Source organism: Coniosporium apollinis, assembly GCF_000281105.1.
Source record: "Coniosporium apollinis CBS 100218 chromosome Unknown supercont1.8, whole genome shotgun sequence".
NCBI classification, from domain to species: Eukaryota; Fungi; Ascomycota; class Dothideomycetes; genus Coniosporium; species Coniosporium apollinis.
The window spans coordinates 34,701-49,874 of NW_006913270.1; the positions used below are offsets into that span (position 1 = coordinate 34,701).

At 55.4% G+C, this 15,174-nt stretch overlaps 6 protein-coding genes across 6 annotated transcripts; 3 read left to right on the forward strand and 3 right to left on the reverse strand.

Annotated features, from left to right (window-relative positions):
• Positions 1 to 495: 495 nt before the first annotated feature.
• On the forward strand, positions 496 to 1,390 carry W97_02153 (uncharacterized protein; the record flags this gene model as incomplete). The annotated part of the gene is made up of 3 exons (XM_007780054.1): positions 496 to 669; positions 703 to 917; positions 946 to 1,390. The coding sequence occupies 3 exons, from the start codon at positions 496 to 498 to the stop codon at positions 1,388 to 1,390; spliced, it is 834 nt and encodes a 277-aa protein (XP_007778244.1).
• A 683-nt stretch (positions 1,391 to 2,073) lies between these two features.
• Positions 2,074 to 3,773, reverse strand: W97_02154 (AP-1 complex subunit mu-1; the record flags this gene model as incomplete). Its single annotated transcript, XM_007780055.1, has 6 exons — positions 2,074 to 2,154; positions 2,240 to 2,611; positions 2,666 to 3,155; positions 3,227 to 3,456; positions 3,554 to 3,682; positions 3,735 to 3,773. The coding sequence occupies 6 exons, from the start codon at positions 3,771 to 3,773 to the stop codon at positions 2,074 to 2,076; spliced, it is 1,341 nt and encodes a 446-aa protein (XP_007778245.1).
• A 732-nt stretch (positions 3,774 to 4,505) lies between these two features.
• Positions 4,506 to 6,062, reverse strand: W97_02155 (uncharacterized protein; the record flags this gene model as incomplete). Its single annotated transcript, XM_007780056.1, has 3 exons — positions 4,506 to 4,683; positions 4,716 to 5,751; positions 5,822 to 6,062. 3 exons carry the CDS (start codon positions 6,060 to 6,062, stop codon positions 4,506 to 4,508), a joined length of 1,455 nt encoding a protein of 484 aa, XP_007778246.1.
• Positions 6,063 to 6,325: 263 nt separating this feature from the next.
• On the forward strand, positions 6,326 to 7,029 carry W97_02156 (thymidylate kinase; the record flags this gene model as incomplete). The annotated part of the gene is made up of 2 exons (XM_007780057.1): positions 6,326 to 6,449; positions 6,503 to 7,029. The coding sequence occupies 2 exons, from the start codon at positions 6,326 to 6,328 to the stop codon at positions 7,027 to 7,029; spliced, it is 651 nt and encodes a 216-aa protein (XP_007778247.1).
• Positions 7,030 to 7,121: 92 nt separating this feature from the next.
• On the reverse strand, positions 7,122 to 8,586 carry W97_02157 (uncharacterized protein; the record flags this gene model as incomplete). The annotated part of the gene is made up of 2 exons (XM_007780058.1): positions 7,122 to 8,187; positions 8,534 to 8,586. 2 exons carry the CDS (start codon positions 8,584 to 8,586, stop codon positions 7,122 to 7,124), a joined length of 1,119 nt encoding a protein of 372 aa, XP_007778248.1.
• Positions 8,587 to 9,658: 1,072 nt separating this feature from the next.
• Positions 9,659 to 15,143, forward strand: W97_02158 (uncharacterized protein; the record flags this gene model as incomplete). The annotated part of the gene is made up of 6 exons (XM_007780059.1): positions 9,659 to 10,078; positions 10,187 to 10,235; positions 10,287 to 11,115; positions 11,269 to 11,398; positions 11,455 to 14,126; positions 14,180 to 15,143. The coding sequence occupies 6 exons, from the start codon at positions 9,659 to 9,661 to the stop codon at positions 15,141 to 15,143; spliced, it is 5,064 nt and encodes a 1,687-aa protein (XP_007778249.1).
• Between the last annotated feature and the right edge of the window lie 31 nt (positions 15,144 to 15,174).

Genomic DNA, 15,174 nt, shown 5'->3' on the forward strand with positions numbered 1-15,174 from the left:
TTTCTTGGATGATATATAAGCAGAAGGACAACTGTGTCGAGGAGCCCACCTGGCTCGAGTATTCGACAGAAGTCCCTCTTAACAGAGAACCCCCTCTTGAGGAGCTTGTTGAGAGGTCTGTTCTATGTTCTAGGCTTCTAGCTTCAAGTCATGCGTTCTAGGCTGTGCATCTTTAACGAATACTGCGTTGAGGTTGCGGTCCAATCATCAATATGCTTCGAGGGGGCTCTCACGTCTCAAGCATTGAGACGTTTAGAGCCCCCTCCGATTTAGCATGGTCCTTCAATCAGGACCTATTTCCTTGTACAAGTTCACAGTCCAATCGGCATCTACTCACCCCCCCACAGCTTCCCCACCCTCCGCCCCCCCGCCTACCCGCAGCCACGACCTCGTCCCCCACACCCCCCCTCATCCCATCTCCTAACCCTCGACGGCCTTATCAGCAAACCTATTCACCACACCATCCCCTCCCTCCAGCGTCTCCCCCAACACATCATGATCTGCGCCCTCCAATACGCCGGCAACCGCCGCCACACCATGCGCACCAACCTCATCGAAGTCGACGGCGTGGCCATGAATCGTGTCCTCCGGGGGTCGCGGCTCTGTGAGCTTTTGCGCGGGGCGAGGGTGCTGGAGGTGCTTGATGAGAAGGCGCGGGAAAGGGCGTGTGTGACGTTCGCCTGCCGGTCCCAGCCGTGGTAGGAGGACGGGTGGTACGGCGCCTCGATCCTCTTATCACGTGCGCTGGATGAGGACGCGGATGTGGTTCTCGCGCTGCGGATGAACGATGCAACGTTGCCTACGAAGCATGGTGGGCCTGTGAGAGTCGTCGTGCGGGGCGTAGCGGACGCGAGGACCGTGAAGTGGGTTGATAGGATAATGGTGCAGATGGTTGAGAGTGCGAATATCTACCAGATGTGTGACTATATAATCTTACCGCCGCAGGCTGAGGATGCGGAGGGCGCGGGGGTGGTGGTGGTATAGGACGCCTGCGCTGCTGGTGATTGGTATTGACAGCGTGGTGGGGGTTCTGGTGAATGGGAGGACGGTGTGGAGGGACAAGGAGGGGATGGTCGCGGTGAAGGGGCATGCGTTGCCCTCTGGAAGTAATGCGCCGGTGGAGAAGGTTGAGGTATCTGTGGATGAGGGAATGAGTTGGGTGGAGACCGAGATCTTGGAGGTGCCGGAGAAGGTGAAGGGTAGGGGAAGATTGCTCTGGGCTTGGTCACTGTGGACGGCGAAGGTCAAGATGGAGAAAGGAGAGAAAACAAGGATTCTAAGCAGAGCAACAGATGGAGCTGGGGTGGTGCGACTGGAAGTGTGGGATTGGGACTTGAGAAGATTTGCATATAACGGTTATGGTGAGGCGAGTGACTTGACCGTCAGGTAGAGCACAGGAACAGGCAACGTAATACAGTATCTCTCTTACTGAAGAGCTAATCGCTCAAGTCAAGCAGTACTGTTCACGAAATGCGCAAACGATCTGTCTTCGGCAGCTCCACTCTATGTCCACGTCGAGCGTCAGTCATAAAATGCGCCAAGCGCTGGCTGTTAACTCTGATGAACCTGACATGACTGGGCAAAAGACCTCTGCTAGAATGATATTTGAAGACACGAATAGTCTGTTGAGTGTATTCGAATGCACAACCAGGGCTGGAAAGCAACGATGAAATACCTGAGACGAAGACGTAATGCTCCGCGCTTGTATTGATGCGGGTACAAAATGTGGAGGAGTACGAAGAATTTACCGGGTGGGAAGCAGTCTCGACCGGAATCGGCAGTATATCCACGCAACACTGACACCTCTTAACCTGGCGACGCCATCGTCAATCGGCGCAAGTGGTCCACAGGGCAGACAGTGGATCGCGGTAAAATCTCGACGAGGTTCCACCCCAACGCTCACGGTACCAGCCTAGTCACGACTGGTGACTGCAGAGGTCTTAAGCTTGCGCTCTTCGCGAGATCATAGGTCATCTCTTTCTGCTCATGAATCGTAATTCTTTCCGACGCAGTCAACGCGCTTCGGCCATTCACAGGATTCCGTTGAGCTCCGTTTCTAGATCCAAGGTACTTTTACTGCACCTCAGGCAAACGCACCGCGATGTCGCCTGACTGCGTTATGTACCGTACCCATGGCAGAGACGGGTATTGAAGCTGGAAAGACCAAAATGTCAGTAAGGACACACCTCAACCAGTAAACAAGGCCAAAAGAGGGCCGGATAAGGAGCAGTCGCCATACCTTCGGCTCAATAATCTTCAGATACCGCACCTGTATGCCACTCGTAGTGAAATACGGAATCTCAAACTTGACATTGATAGGCCTCTTTCCCTTTCCGCCGCCTACACCGCCCATACTCCCACCGAACCCGCCCATCATGCCGCCACCCTTCTCATCATCGCCGCGAACCGATGGTAGGCCGAGCTCAGCCCGCATGAGGAACTCCTTACCGCCGCCAAATTGCTTGATCTTCCACACGATGGAGGAGGACTCGGGCGTGTAATGTACGGTTCCGATATTGGTGCGGAAGCGCGGACTGTCGGCATCGTCGGGGACGGGTATTATTATTTGTACGTTGTTGGCCGTGCTGCGACGCTTGAATTGTGCTTTTGCCTGTAGCTGACTGTTAGCAACGTAAGCCTCTTGAGGCTTAAAGGAGTGAAGTACCTTCAGCATGTACTCTATCCTACTCCCCGAATGGCTCTCCACTATGCACTCGACCCATATCAGGGGCTTAACCTGCGTGTTCAGCCGATAGCTCATAAGCTCAAATTCCCCATCCGGTGGGATGAAGCTAATCGTCCTATCATTCTCGAACCTGCTCAACCTCACACACTGATGAAACTTAACATCCTCCATCTCCACCGCCTTCCCCCTCGTAGCCCGTCCCGTGGTCTCGAACATGACTTTGTCGTTCAGGCCTAGCCGCAGCTCAGGCATGCCGGACAGGTAGCACTTCATTTTGATGGCGCCGAGGATCTCGGAGCGCAGCACGTTGCCGTTTGCGGAGACTAGCAGGTTCAGCGACTCGATGACGTCGAGGAAGACTTCGTTTTTGCGGTAGCGGATGCCTTCGCTGCGCCAGCTGACGGCATTTGTGACGGCTATGGGAGGGCGGGCTTGGACTTCGAGTTTGTGGGACTCTTGGGTGATGTACCTAGAAGTGGTGTTAGTCTCCCTCGAAACTCGCCATGTTTGGCTCGCATGAACGGTATGCTGTGGCCGTACTCTTGTAATATCTTGCTCTCCGTCGTCTGCGGGTATCCAAAGTCCATCATCTCGTCGAGGAGCTCGTATATGATGACGAAGTTGTCGCGTATACTCTCCTCCTCCAGCTCCTTGAAGTATTCGGTGAACACCTCGACAATCTTGTGGAGGAATAGCAGGATCTCGGCGGCGTTGGTATTGCGTTTTGTGAGGGCGAGGAGGTACAGGTTGTTGTGTCGGATGTAGAGGTACTACACAACAGATACAATCAATACTGAGCTAGTCTAGTCTGCAGCATATGCATGCGCCCCCCGAGGCGATATTTTCCTAAGCGCTCCCTGGACGTACGTTGATGCCTTCGCTGGAGAAGCATGGCGGGACGGCGGAGCTTTCTTCTTCGGCTTCGCTGAGGAGGATGGGGAATTTCTCGACGGCCGACATGGGGATGTCTCCTCTGTAGTTGCGGGCAAGAAGGGTCTGCAGGTAGGATCAGCAGTGTACACTTGACACCGTACAGGCGCAAGCACACCTTGCCCTTCAAGTCGAGGAAGAAGACCGCAGAAGCCATAGTAAACAACGGGTGGTTTTCTGCGTCGAGTTTCGGGCGCTGAGAGTGTTGTGAAGACAGTGGTGGCCGATCACCAGTCAAACATCTCGTAGTCGTTGTGTTATAGCAGGTTACCACAGGACTCGCAGTGTCTGGATGTTTGAGTATGAATGAACACGGCTTGCATAAGGTTATGCACAGCTACAGTACTAGCAATGCCGCATTCAGCCTAGCGCTTCTAGCCTCCATTGAGGAAAACCTTGAGCCGCAACCGCAACTCTCTTCTTCTTGTTCTCCTTCTTCACGCACCCATATAGACAGTTCATCACAGCAGCCACGCGCGTCAACATTCTGTTGCTGTAGCTCAGGGCTATCAATTGCTGTCTTGCGATTCAGTGGTGCGGAGACGGAGTAGCTGTTCTTTGGCTTGAGTCCCATAAGAGCTGGCCGCGCATTTTACTGTTGCGTGGGCGGCGTCAGAGGGACCCTACATTTTATTGATATCACCGCTGCTGAGATCTGTTGAAGGCTGAAGACGACAGCTCACCGAAGCATGTCAGGAATGTCACTGAATCAACCAAATTCAAGGGCTGGCTTCGCTTGGTACATCCTCCGAACAGTATTGTCGAGGCTAGAGCTTTACTCTCGGCAAAGATGCGTCTTTGCATACTACATTTTGACATACAACCCCTTCTTCACTCACAGAGGGTATCCGACCTACAATACCCTACAGGTAACCCGAACCGTCTACTATTACTGCCGCTCGACCACCTCTGCAAACCCGATATTCTCCAAATCTTTCGCATCAGTACCTGAACTAGGCGTACTTGCCTCAGCAAGCAACTCCTTCCTCTCATCAAGCATGCGGTAGGCAGAGGCGTTCTTCTTCGCCTCGCCCGGGCCCTCCGACTTAAACTGATATCCTCTGACCCTGCAATGCCTGCGTCAGCACTCTATCCAAACCCGTTAACAATCACGCAAACTTGCCTCGGTCCTTGCCCAGTCCTCTCCGGCAATTCAGCCTCATACACCGCTTCGAAAGCCACCCTATCCTCCTCAAACTTGTCCTTCCCAATACTCGCCCGGACACCAGCAAAGAATTGATCCATAACCGCGTGATTATGCACCTGCAGAAGCGTCCAGCCCAGCATCTCCTTCGCAGCCAGCAAGTGCTGCAAATATGCACGATGGTGTCTCTTACACGCGTAGCATCCGCAGCCCGAACTCAGCGGCGAAAGATCTGTTGCGTGCGTTGAGGACCACATGTCTACCCCTAGCGGCCTTCGTGTGCTGCTAGAAGCGTTGGCGGGAGGGAAGATAAAGTCTAGGGCTATTCCTGCATCGGTGGCTGCGTTGATGAAGGGGATTGTGAGTAAATCTGTGCCTAGGGATAGCTCGTGCAGTAGCTGTCGCGGGCTTGAGGGCTCGGAGAAGGATAAGCGCGGAAGCGGTGTTAGCGCTTGTGGGAGATCCGTTAGGGAGCTTGGGTCGTATATTGCGAGGCCGGATAGCTGGTCGCGCAGCTCGTCCGCCAGCTCGTCGACATAGGAGGACTGTAGCTCGGAGCTGATTGGGAGGACTGACGCGAAGATGCTATAGCGAGGTCCGTCCCTAGTCGTTTTGTCCAGACCGCTCTTGCCATCTACGATGTCCTTCGTCCAGGCCTCAGTCCGATCAGCCATTTTGGCCACCCGCTTGTTGCTGGGTTTTGCTTGTTGCTTGTATACAATATCACCCAGCCCAACCACGATGTCCGGTCGGAGCTTCTGCGCAGCGGCGACATAGTCCGAAGAAGCTAGATGACGAAACCCGACCGAGGTCAGGATACTGATCGCGCCATTGGTATTGGCTGCCGGGGCCGCTATAGGAGGCGTTCTCCGCGCGCCCATGATGAGAAACGCATCCTGCTTCAGCGCGATGAAGCGGCGCAAGGGCGACTCCGCATCCGGGAGATCGAGCTCGTAAACCGGCGGGGTATGCTGCGGTGCTTTCTCTACAACTTGAGGGCTTAGTCAGACGGGCTCGTCAGCTCTTGCTGCTATGAAACTAAGATACTGAGGGGCGTTTACAGTCTTCTAAGGGCACGTATATGGCGTCGATGTTGGTGTGCTTCCTGAACAAGTCCTGGGAGAGATGCGGTATCACACCTCGTGACGCGTTGCCGATGTAGTGGGGGGTCTGGATGGTGGATCTGCCGGGGAAGGCGAGTTTGCCGAGCCGTGGGGTGAGACCTTCCGAGGCTTTTAGGAGGGTGAAGGTGAGCATCTCATCCGGTAGCTGGGAGAGGCCGAGCGTGAGGTTGTCCGCCATGAAACCGCCAATATTCAGGTAGGTCGTGGGATATCGAAGGTAGGCGGAGAAGATACGCCAGGTCCAGCTGAGTTCAGCCTACTGTACTGTGGCCTTGTCAGTGCTCTCGGTGGTTGTTCGAAGTCAGCGGTCGTTTCACGATATCACCAAACTAAATGCCAAGATTTCGCGTAGCGGCACGCCAAATTGAAGACATGGCGTCTTCGGCATCGATTGTGCGAATTATTTACTACACCAATCCAGAACAACGGGCGAGAAATACAATGGCGCGCGGCAAGCTCGTTGTGTTTGAGGGCTTGGACAGAGCCGGCAAGACCACGCAGTGTATGCGCTTGGTCGAAACATTCAAGAGACGGGCAGAGCCTGTCCGATTGATCCGATTTCCGGGTGAGACCACAGCCAAATATACATGCTGCTTTCTCGTTGTTGATTAAACTCAGACAGGAGCACGGCGACGGGTAAAGCCATAGATGCCTATCTCAAGGGCGAGAGCGAGCAAGAAGATCACGTCATTCATCTGCTTTTCTCTATCAACCGCTGGGAGAAGGTAGCATCTATCGAGGCAGATATCCAGGCCGGTATTACGGTCATCATCGACCGCTACTATTACTCAGGCTGCGTTTACTCCGCCGCCAAGGACAACCCCACGCTCGACCTGAGCTGGGCCCGCCATCCAGAAGTAGGCCTACCGCGTCCGGACATCTGCATCTTCCTCGACATCTCCGCTGAAGACGCGGCCCGGCGAGGCTCTTTCGGCGAGGAAAAGTACGAGACCAGGAAAATGCAGGAGCGCGTTCGTCAGCTTTTCGGGGTCTTGCAGTCGTCGCCCGAAGGTGAAGACTTTGTCAAGATCGATGCTGGTGCGAGCCTTGAGAGTGTGGAAGAACGCATTCTGGAGGTCATCGCTGCAATCGATGCTCACGTAGACATAGAGGATCTGCCATTGCGACGCGTGGGGCCATGGTAGTTCTTGTCCAAGTGCGCGACAAGACCGGGATGAGTCCGAGGCAGCCGAAAGAATAAAAGACACAACTAAGGACGCCTAATTGACAGGCTGCGCTAGTCAAGAACCATGGCGTCGTCCCAGTCGCTGTCCTCGATAACAACGTCTGGCTGATAACGCCGCGATATGCCGACGTTGTAGCTTGCGCCATCTGGTTCATCTGTTACAGACTGAAGGTCATCGATATCGTCCTGAAGGTTGTACCATTCATCTTGCGCCTCGGCTTCTGCCTCCACACCGTGGGCCTCCACGGAGTGCAATGCAAGGTTGTCAGTGCCATCATCATCAGACGCGTCGCCATCGCTCTCTTCATCATCTGCTTCGCCTGCTGTGGTCGGTACCACTGTACTAGACCCCTCCGTCGTCTTCGCCTTCTTTGGTCGCGGCTTTTTGAACAGCTTGTTCATCTCCTTCTGTCCCCGTAGCCGGAGGCTGAAGTTCATCACCAGTGTACTCCACTGCAGCTTGGTTTGGCAGCTCGGACAGTGCCCCTCCGTCGGCACTATCGCGTCCTGGTCACCTTCTTTGCTCAAGAACTGAGAGGAAAGGCAAGATAGATGGGAGATCATCCGACAGCCTTCTTCCGGGCAGACAAGCAAGAGCGCTGCGCTGGGCTTAACATGCTTCCTGCAGATGCTGCATGAGTGGGCGCTATTAGGGCCGAGTAACTGTTGACATTTCTCGATGTACGACTTGGAGCTTGCATATCCGATATCAATGGACTCGATACCCGCCGGCACGAACACTGACGCAGCGGGCGCCTCACCGTCCACGACACCTGCACTTCCGCTCTGTCGCGCCGTTGGCAGTCTGCCAGCATGCTTCTCTAAATTGACCTTAATACCACTCCGGATCCTACACCTTACCAGCGCATCCCACCGCTGCCAAGCCCGATACACGTCTTCGGCGAAGAAGCGCACCTCGAGCGGCCAGCGTTCGAAGCTCTTGACGCGGAGGAGGAGATGCAGGTTAGAGAGCTTGTCGGTCAGGGATACGCGCGGGCGAGCCGGCCGCTTCCTGGTCTTGCCGGAGCGGGGGGAGATGCGGATGTTGGAGTGGGCTTGGGTTAGGCGTTCGGCGGGGGCGATGTGCCGGGTTGTGTGGGTGTTTTGCCAGGCCCATCTGGAGTTTGTCAGTACGTATCACTCGCTATAAATGATACCTTCTCGAGATCGAGGCATGTGATGTTGGGTATAGAAAACAAGACAGACGGAGCTTTGGTAAGTATGCATTAAGACGTGCTCCCCATCGAGGTGCAAGTATCCTGAACAATTACTGAAGTGTCGAGAGCGTTTTTGTGATAACTGATTACTCCAGATAAAACAACGGTGCACTCCAGGCTATTCGAATGAGAGTTCCTGGCCAATCATGCCTTCCCCAAATTGCATACAACGTAACACACGTCACTTGTGAAGGTTACCAACGCTGTGCTCGGAACAGTCGTAGTAGATAGAAGAGCTAGACTTACTCAAACTGCAACGCAGCGATCTTCGACGGAAAGCCAGCAACCACGCACGTCATTTCCCACGGCCTAAGTGTATCTCTAGAAGTGCGCACAGCGCCTCCTTTCTCAAGACCATTGTGTTGTCTGAGCCGGCGCACGGGGTGTGGTGTTGACCCGACGTAGAGCGCCGAATGTCTCACCGTCGAACGCAGCAGATAGCAGCAGTAGAAAGCGGGGATTGGCCTGTCCATATAGCTCTTAACGAGATATAGGTGTGTGTCTGTGAAAGTGAAGCTCGAGGTTTGTTGTCGTGTGATCAGGGCACTCCAGGAACAACAAACGATCAACCGGAAGCGGAAGGGCACTGGCGTAGTACTGATACTTGGAAACTGAGAAGGCGTGAAGCACTCAATGGAAACGTATGAGAAGGACTCTTGAGCAATGCGTAACACTACCCCGAAAGTACAGCAATACTTCAAGTTGTCGGGTTCGTCCTCGCAGGGATGTCGTCTAAAGATCCAGACGCATTGCTTTGCTCGCTTGGCGGTCGCTGATTCGCCGAGCGCCGACCTCACCTTCACGCATCGACATCAGACAACGCTTCAACAGCGGCGCAATAGTATTATGATAAGCTCCCGCGAGATGCTGTTGCGCCTTGCTTACTAGCAAAATATAGAAGCAACTTATTTACATACTTATTTACATACCACAGGGCTCAGGACGCAACGGTTGATGGAGCCAGGGCGGACCTCGCTTAAAGCGGCTAGCTCTAGCTTACCGGGCCCCGGGAACCTTTTGAACAAGGCCTATGGCCATCTCCGCCTCCCCATATCCCACTCACATACCGCATAACAGCGACATGAAAGACGACTCTAAGCCTTGTCGAAGCTGACATTAACCGACCGGAATCCGCATATCCACGACACCGGCCACACTCCACACGCCGAGCCCATATATCGACTGGCGCGAGCCGTGCGAGAAGCTTTGTGCCTAGCGATTGCCCACATGTCCGACGATATAGCCCCTTCCTAGGCGTGCGCACTCTCATACTCACTCGGTCTGAAGCTCTGATACCCCCACGGACACCGGTGTGCAATCGTCTGCCGAATATTCGCCTGAGGTGGCCAAAAAGAACGGTCATCCCAGCTGATGGTCGCCGTTCCTAGTGGAGGAGGCAGTTCCTCCTCCACCTTTACCACGACAGCTCGCACGAGTCCCGGAAACGGAACCGCTACGAATGGCACTCGAAGTAGGATGGGTGGTATTCCATTACCGGGCAACGGGGTGTCGCAGAATGGAAATATGATAATACCTTTGAGCGCACGCAAGGCCCAGCCCTTGTGTCTCTCATCGGTCGAGCGAAGGGGAGCCCCGAACGAAGCCCGCGAAGTGTCGAAATCTGGTCGTCTGTTTGGATTGCAGGAAGCGCCTACGTTCTGGCCCACGGAGGAGGAGTTCAAGGATCCGATGGAGTATATGAGGAAAATCGCGCCCGAGGGCATGAAGTACGGCATCGTCAAAATCGTTCCGCCGGATACATGGAAACCGCCTTTTGCCATCGATACCGAGGTACGTCTATGGAGAAGGAGGATTAGGCAATCTTACGCAGCGCATCGTCATGATAACGCGCGAGGGGCGTCTGTGTCAGAAGGGCGCCCATACTGACGTATGCTGTAGAGCTTCCACTTCCGAACACGAAGACAAGAGCTCAACTCCGTCGAGGGAGGTATGTTCGCTCATGTGTGGCCGCTTAGGGTATTCGTTCTGACATGGACAGGTACCCGAGCAAATTTGAATTACCTGGATCAGCTGGCAAAGTTTCACAAACAACACGGGACGAACCTGAACCGCTTCCCGAGCGTCGATAAGCGTCCGCTTGATCTATACAAGCTGAAGAAGGCGGTTGAGACCAGGGGCGGGTTTGATAGAGTGTGCAAGGGCAAGAAGTGGGCTGAAATCGGCAGAGATCTGGGCTACAGTGGGAAAATCATGTCGTCGCTATCAACGTCTCTCAAGAACTCGTACCAGAAGTGGCTACATCCGTACGAAGAGTACCTACGAATCGCGAAGCCCGGCGTCTACCAGCAGCTTGAGTACGAGAACGGAGGGCCATACACGCCGTCGCCTGGGCCGTCGCCAGCCAAGCGGCCACAACCGCAGAGCGCGTCCAGCCTGGCAGGAGACTCTCCGGCCGTCCGCGCGTCGGCGGCTCTCAACGTCAGCATGCAGGACGGTCCTGCACCTGCGGCCAGCGAGCCCCCCCGTCCCCCTGTGACGTCTGGATTCACCGCCGTCAATACCGGAGGCTTCACCGCGGTCAACGCAGCGGCCACACTAGCCAACGGCTTCTCTGCAATCAATGCGCCGAACGGCGTCCATCGCGACACTGCAAACGGACAGGCGACCCCTCAGCGGCTAAACGAAAGCCCATTCGGATCTGCGCACGACACGCCGGATGTGCGGCCGTCTGCGACGAGCGGCTCTCCCTTGGCCAACGCGCCGGCTCTCAACCCGCTCAAGAGGCAAATGTCGCACGAGCCCGACGGCGGCGCAAACGGCGATTCGGATGCAGCAGGGCGGCGAAGCAAGCGGCTGAAGAAAGGTGAGTCTCCTTCCCTGTCAACCCCGCTGCAGGGCTGCCCCGTCGTGCACGAGCCTGTTACACGGTCGTCCGAAAGAGGGATCGACCGGCAGCTGCCTTGTCTGGCTCAGGCACCGTCTCATGCACGCGAGGCAGCCGATTGGCCGCTGTGACCAAGCCACGATCAGCTGACTGACCATCTTGCAGATGCGGCACCCACCGTCGCGGGATCGCACATGACCCAGCCGCGAATGCCAACGCCCCGCCTGCACGCCCCCCGGGACCGCTCGACTGAGAAGCCTGGCGATGTGAGCGTTTGCCACATGTTGCTGTTTTCTGTGCCAGTCGCTGACATGACCAACAGAGGTGCGAAGCCTGTGGTAAAGCCGACGACCCCGCCGCAATCCTGCTGTGCGACAGCTGCGAAAATGGATACCACAGGCACTGTCTCGAGCCTCGGCTCAAATCGACTCCCGACTACGACTGGCACTGTCCGCGCTGTCTGGTCGGCACCGGCGAGTTCGGCTTCGAGGAGGGCGGTGTCTACTCCCTCAAGCAGTTCCAAGAAAAGGCGAACAGCTTCAAGGAGAACTACTTCGCCTCGAAGACGCACTTCGACCCTGTCCTGAACGTAAAGAAGCCTGTCAGCGAAGACGACGTCGAACGAGAGTTCTGGAGACTCGTAGAGAGTATAACCGAAACCGTCGAGGTAGAGTACGGTGCCGACATCCATTCGACCACTCACGGCAGCGGCTTTCCTACCATCGAGAAGAACCCGCGCGATCCCTATGCCACAGATCCGTGGAATCTGAACATCCTCCCCTTCAACCCTGAATCACTCTTCCGACACATCAAGAACGACATCACCGGCATGACCATTCCTTGGCTGTACGTCGGCATGTGCTTCTCCACTTTCTGCTGGCACAACGAGGACCACTACACCTACTCTGCAAACTATCAGCACTTCGGCGCAACCAAGACCTGGTACGGGATACCCGCCGAGGACGCCGCGAAATTCGAGGACGCTATGCGCGAAGCTGTCCCCGAACTTTTCGAGACGCAGCCGGACCTCCTGTTCCAGCTGGTCACACTGCTGACCCCTGAACAACTCAAGAAAGCTGGCGTTCGAGTGTATGCGCTCGACCAGCGAGCTGGCCAGTTCGTTATCACTTTCCCTCAAGCCTACCATGCCGGGTTCAACCACGGATTCAACTTCAACGAAGCGGTCAACTTTGCGCCAAGTGACTGGGAGCCGTATGGCGAAGCGGGCGTACAGCGACTGCAGGACTTCCGACGGCAGCCGTGCTTCTCTCACGACGAGCTGCTACTGACTGCCGCGACGCAACAGGGCAGCAACTCCATCAAGAAAGCGAAATGGCTTGCGCCGGCCCTAGAGAGGATGTCAGACCGAGAGCTCAGGGCACGTGAAGACTTTCGACAGCGGCACAAGCCGTATGAGAACCATGCCTGCCGAATTTTTCCACTCTACGATAACGCCGACAGTCAACAGCCGCCGTGCGATTTGGTAGTCGAGTATGATGCGGAAGATCCCTCGGAAGAGGAGATGATCTGCACATTCTGCAAGTCGTATGGCTATCTCTCTCGCTTCATATGTACGAGGTTTTCCAAGACGATGTGTCTGCTCCATGCAGGTCTGTACGAGTGTTGTGACGAGGCCGCCAAGAATCCGGGAAGCATTCCAGCGTTCGGCGGACATGTTGTACGTCATCGCATCCCCGATGACGCGCTCCGAGCTGTCGTCCAAAAGGTTGTTGACAAGGCCCGTGTGCCAGAAGCGTGGGCGGAGAAATTGAACAAAGTCACGGAAGACGACCCAAGGCCATCGCTGAAAGCCTTAAGATCGCTTCTGGCCGAAGGAGAGAAGATCCAGTGGGTCCTACCTCAGCTTCCTCCGCTGAGAAAGTATGTCGAGCGGTGCAATGAGTGGGTGGAAGAAGCAACCAACTACATTACGCGGAAACAGCAAAACCGGCGAAAGAACGAACGAGCATGGCGCAAGAGCAATGCAGCGAAAGCCGCCGAAATGGAAGAGCGGGAACGTGAACTGCGCAACGTGGACAACATCAGGAAGCTGCTCGACAAGGCCGACGATCTCTCCTTTGACTGTCCCGAAATCGACCAGCTTCAAGAGCGAGCTGACAAGATTGCCGAGTTTCAGCAGAACGCACGGGCTGCGCTGGTCAATCACGGGCTGAAGTCCACGCAAGATCTCGAGGATCTGGCGGAGGTCGGCAAGTCGTACAACGTAGACATTCCGGAAATAGAGTCGCTGGAGAAGCTCGTGCAACATCAGAGGTGGCTCGACAAAGTCCAGAGCTATCGCAAGACGATTCCGACACTGCAGGACGTTGTCGATAGCATCAAGGAGGGGCTGGCCATGGGTATTCGCGAGGAAGATCTGGACATTCGACATCTGCAGGAGCAGAAGCAGCAGGGCGAGCTATGGGAGGCGAAAGTGAAAGAAGTGATGGCCGTTGAGAATGTGCACTACCAGCAGCTGGACGCCTTATCACGCCAAGCAACTCAATTTCCAGTTTCGCCAGAGACGCTCATGCAGGTGGACGCCATCCTTAAGAAGCAACGGGACGCTCAGGAGCAGATTATGGCGCTCTACGAGCGAAGCAAGGATCCAGACTTCCGCAAGCGTCCAATGTACAAGGAGGTTCGCGATGCAATGGAGGCCTTGAACGAGCTGAACAGCAAGCCCAGTGGCACGATTGATCTCGAACGAGAACAGAAGCGTCACGAAGACTGGATGCGGCGAGGAAAGAAGCTTTTCGGGAAGGCCAATGCGCCCTTGCACATCTTGCAGGCTCACATGCAGATTGTGGAGGCGCGGAATGAAGCGTGTTTCGACCTGAACGACAAACCTCGCATGCCGGTCGAACCTTCATCGCGAGAGGTCACACCTATGGATCCAGAGGATCACGAGGACGGGGGTAATCGCGATGTTTTCTGCATATGCCGTAAACCAGAAGCTGGACTGATGATCGAGTGCGAGTTGTGTCATGAGTGGTGAGTAAATACACATGGTCTTGTCTTTAGCGGACGCTAACGTGAGACAACAGGTATCACGGCAAGTGCCTCAAGATTGCCCGCGGTAAGGTCAAAGGAGAAGATGGATTCACCTGCCCAATCTGTGATTACCGCGTCAAGATCCCACGAGACGCGACTCGCCCCAAGCTAGAGGACCTACAGGCATGGCAAGACGAGCTCCTCGCACTTCCCTTCCAACCAGAAGAAGAAGAGTGCTTAAGGAACATCATCGACCACGCAACAGACTTCCGCAACTTCGTCAAGGCGTACATGAATCCGCTCTCGACACCAGACGACCTCTCAATCCAGCGCTTCTACCTGCGGAAGATCGAGGGCGCGGATATCCTGCTCGCAGACGAGACAAATTACTTCAAGCGGGAAGTCCATAAGTGGGCACCCGTCGCCGACGTCCCACCCCCCATCCTAGACGTCTCCCTCTCAACCCGCAAACCCCGGCCCACGAAACAGCAGAAAGCGATGAAGGAGCTTGGCATCACGAACCCCGAGGATCTACCCGCCCATCTACGTCCCAAGACCCAGCCCACCAAATCTCAGTCCCGCAAGCCCAGCGAGGCGCAGGCCAAGAAGCCCCAACACGACATCCAACCCACGCCCCAGGAGTCCCACACACCCCCGGGCTTACCTCATGGTTACTCTGCCCCGCCAACGGATACCAGCACACCCATACCATCCACCCAAGACCACTTCCCGGGTTTTCTGTATAACGACCCACCAACCACGAGCGCCTTCACGAACTCGCCCCTCTTCGCTGCCAGCAATGTCTTCACGCAATCCTCGCGGCCGCCTAGCCCGCCGCCAAACTTTGGGCCGTTGTCGGAGAGTGGTGCGCCGCTTGATCCGGGCTTGTTTGCGAGTCCTCATCCTTTCGCGAGCAGCGGCAGTCAGGGCAACATGGATAACATCTTCAACGACCTGACGAATCATGAGGATGGCTTGATGGGGCATGTTGAGGAGGGGATGGGGTTTGTGGATTAGTTCTCGCATTCTTGAGAGTGTGAGGATGTCA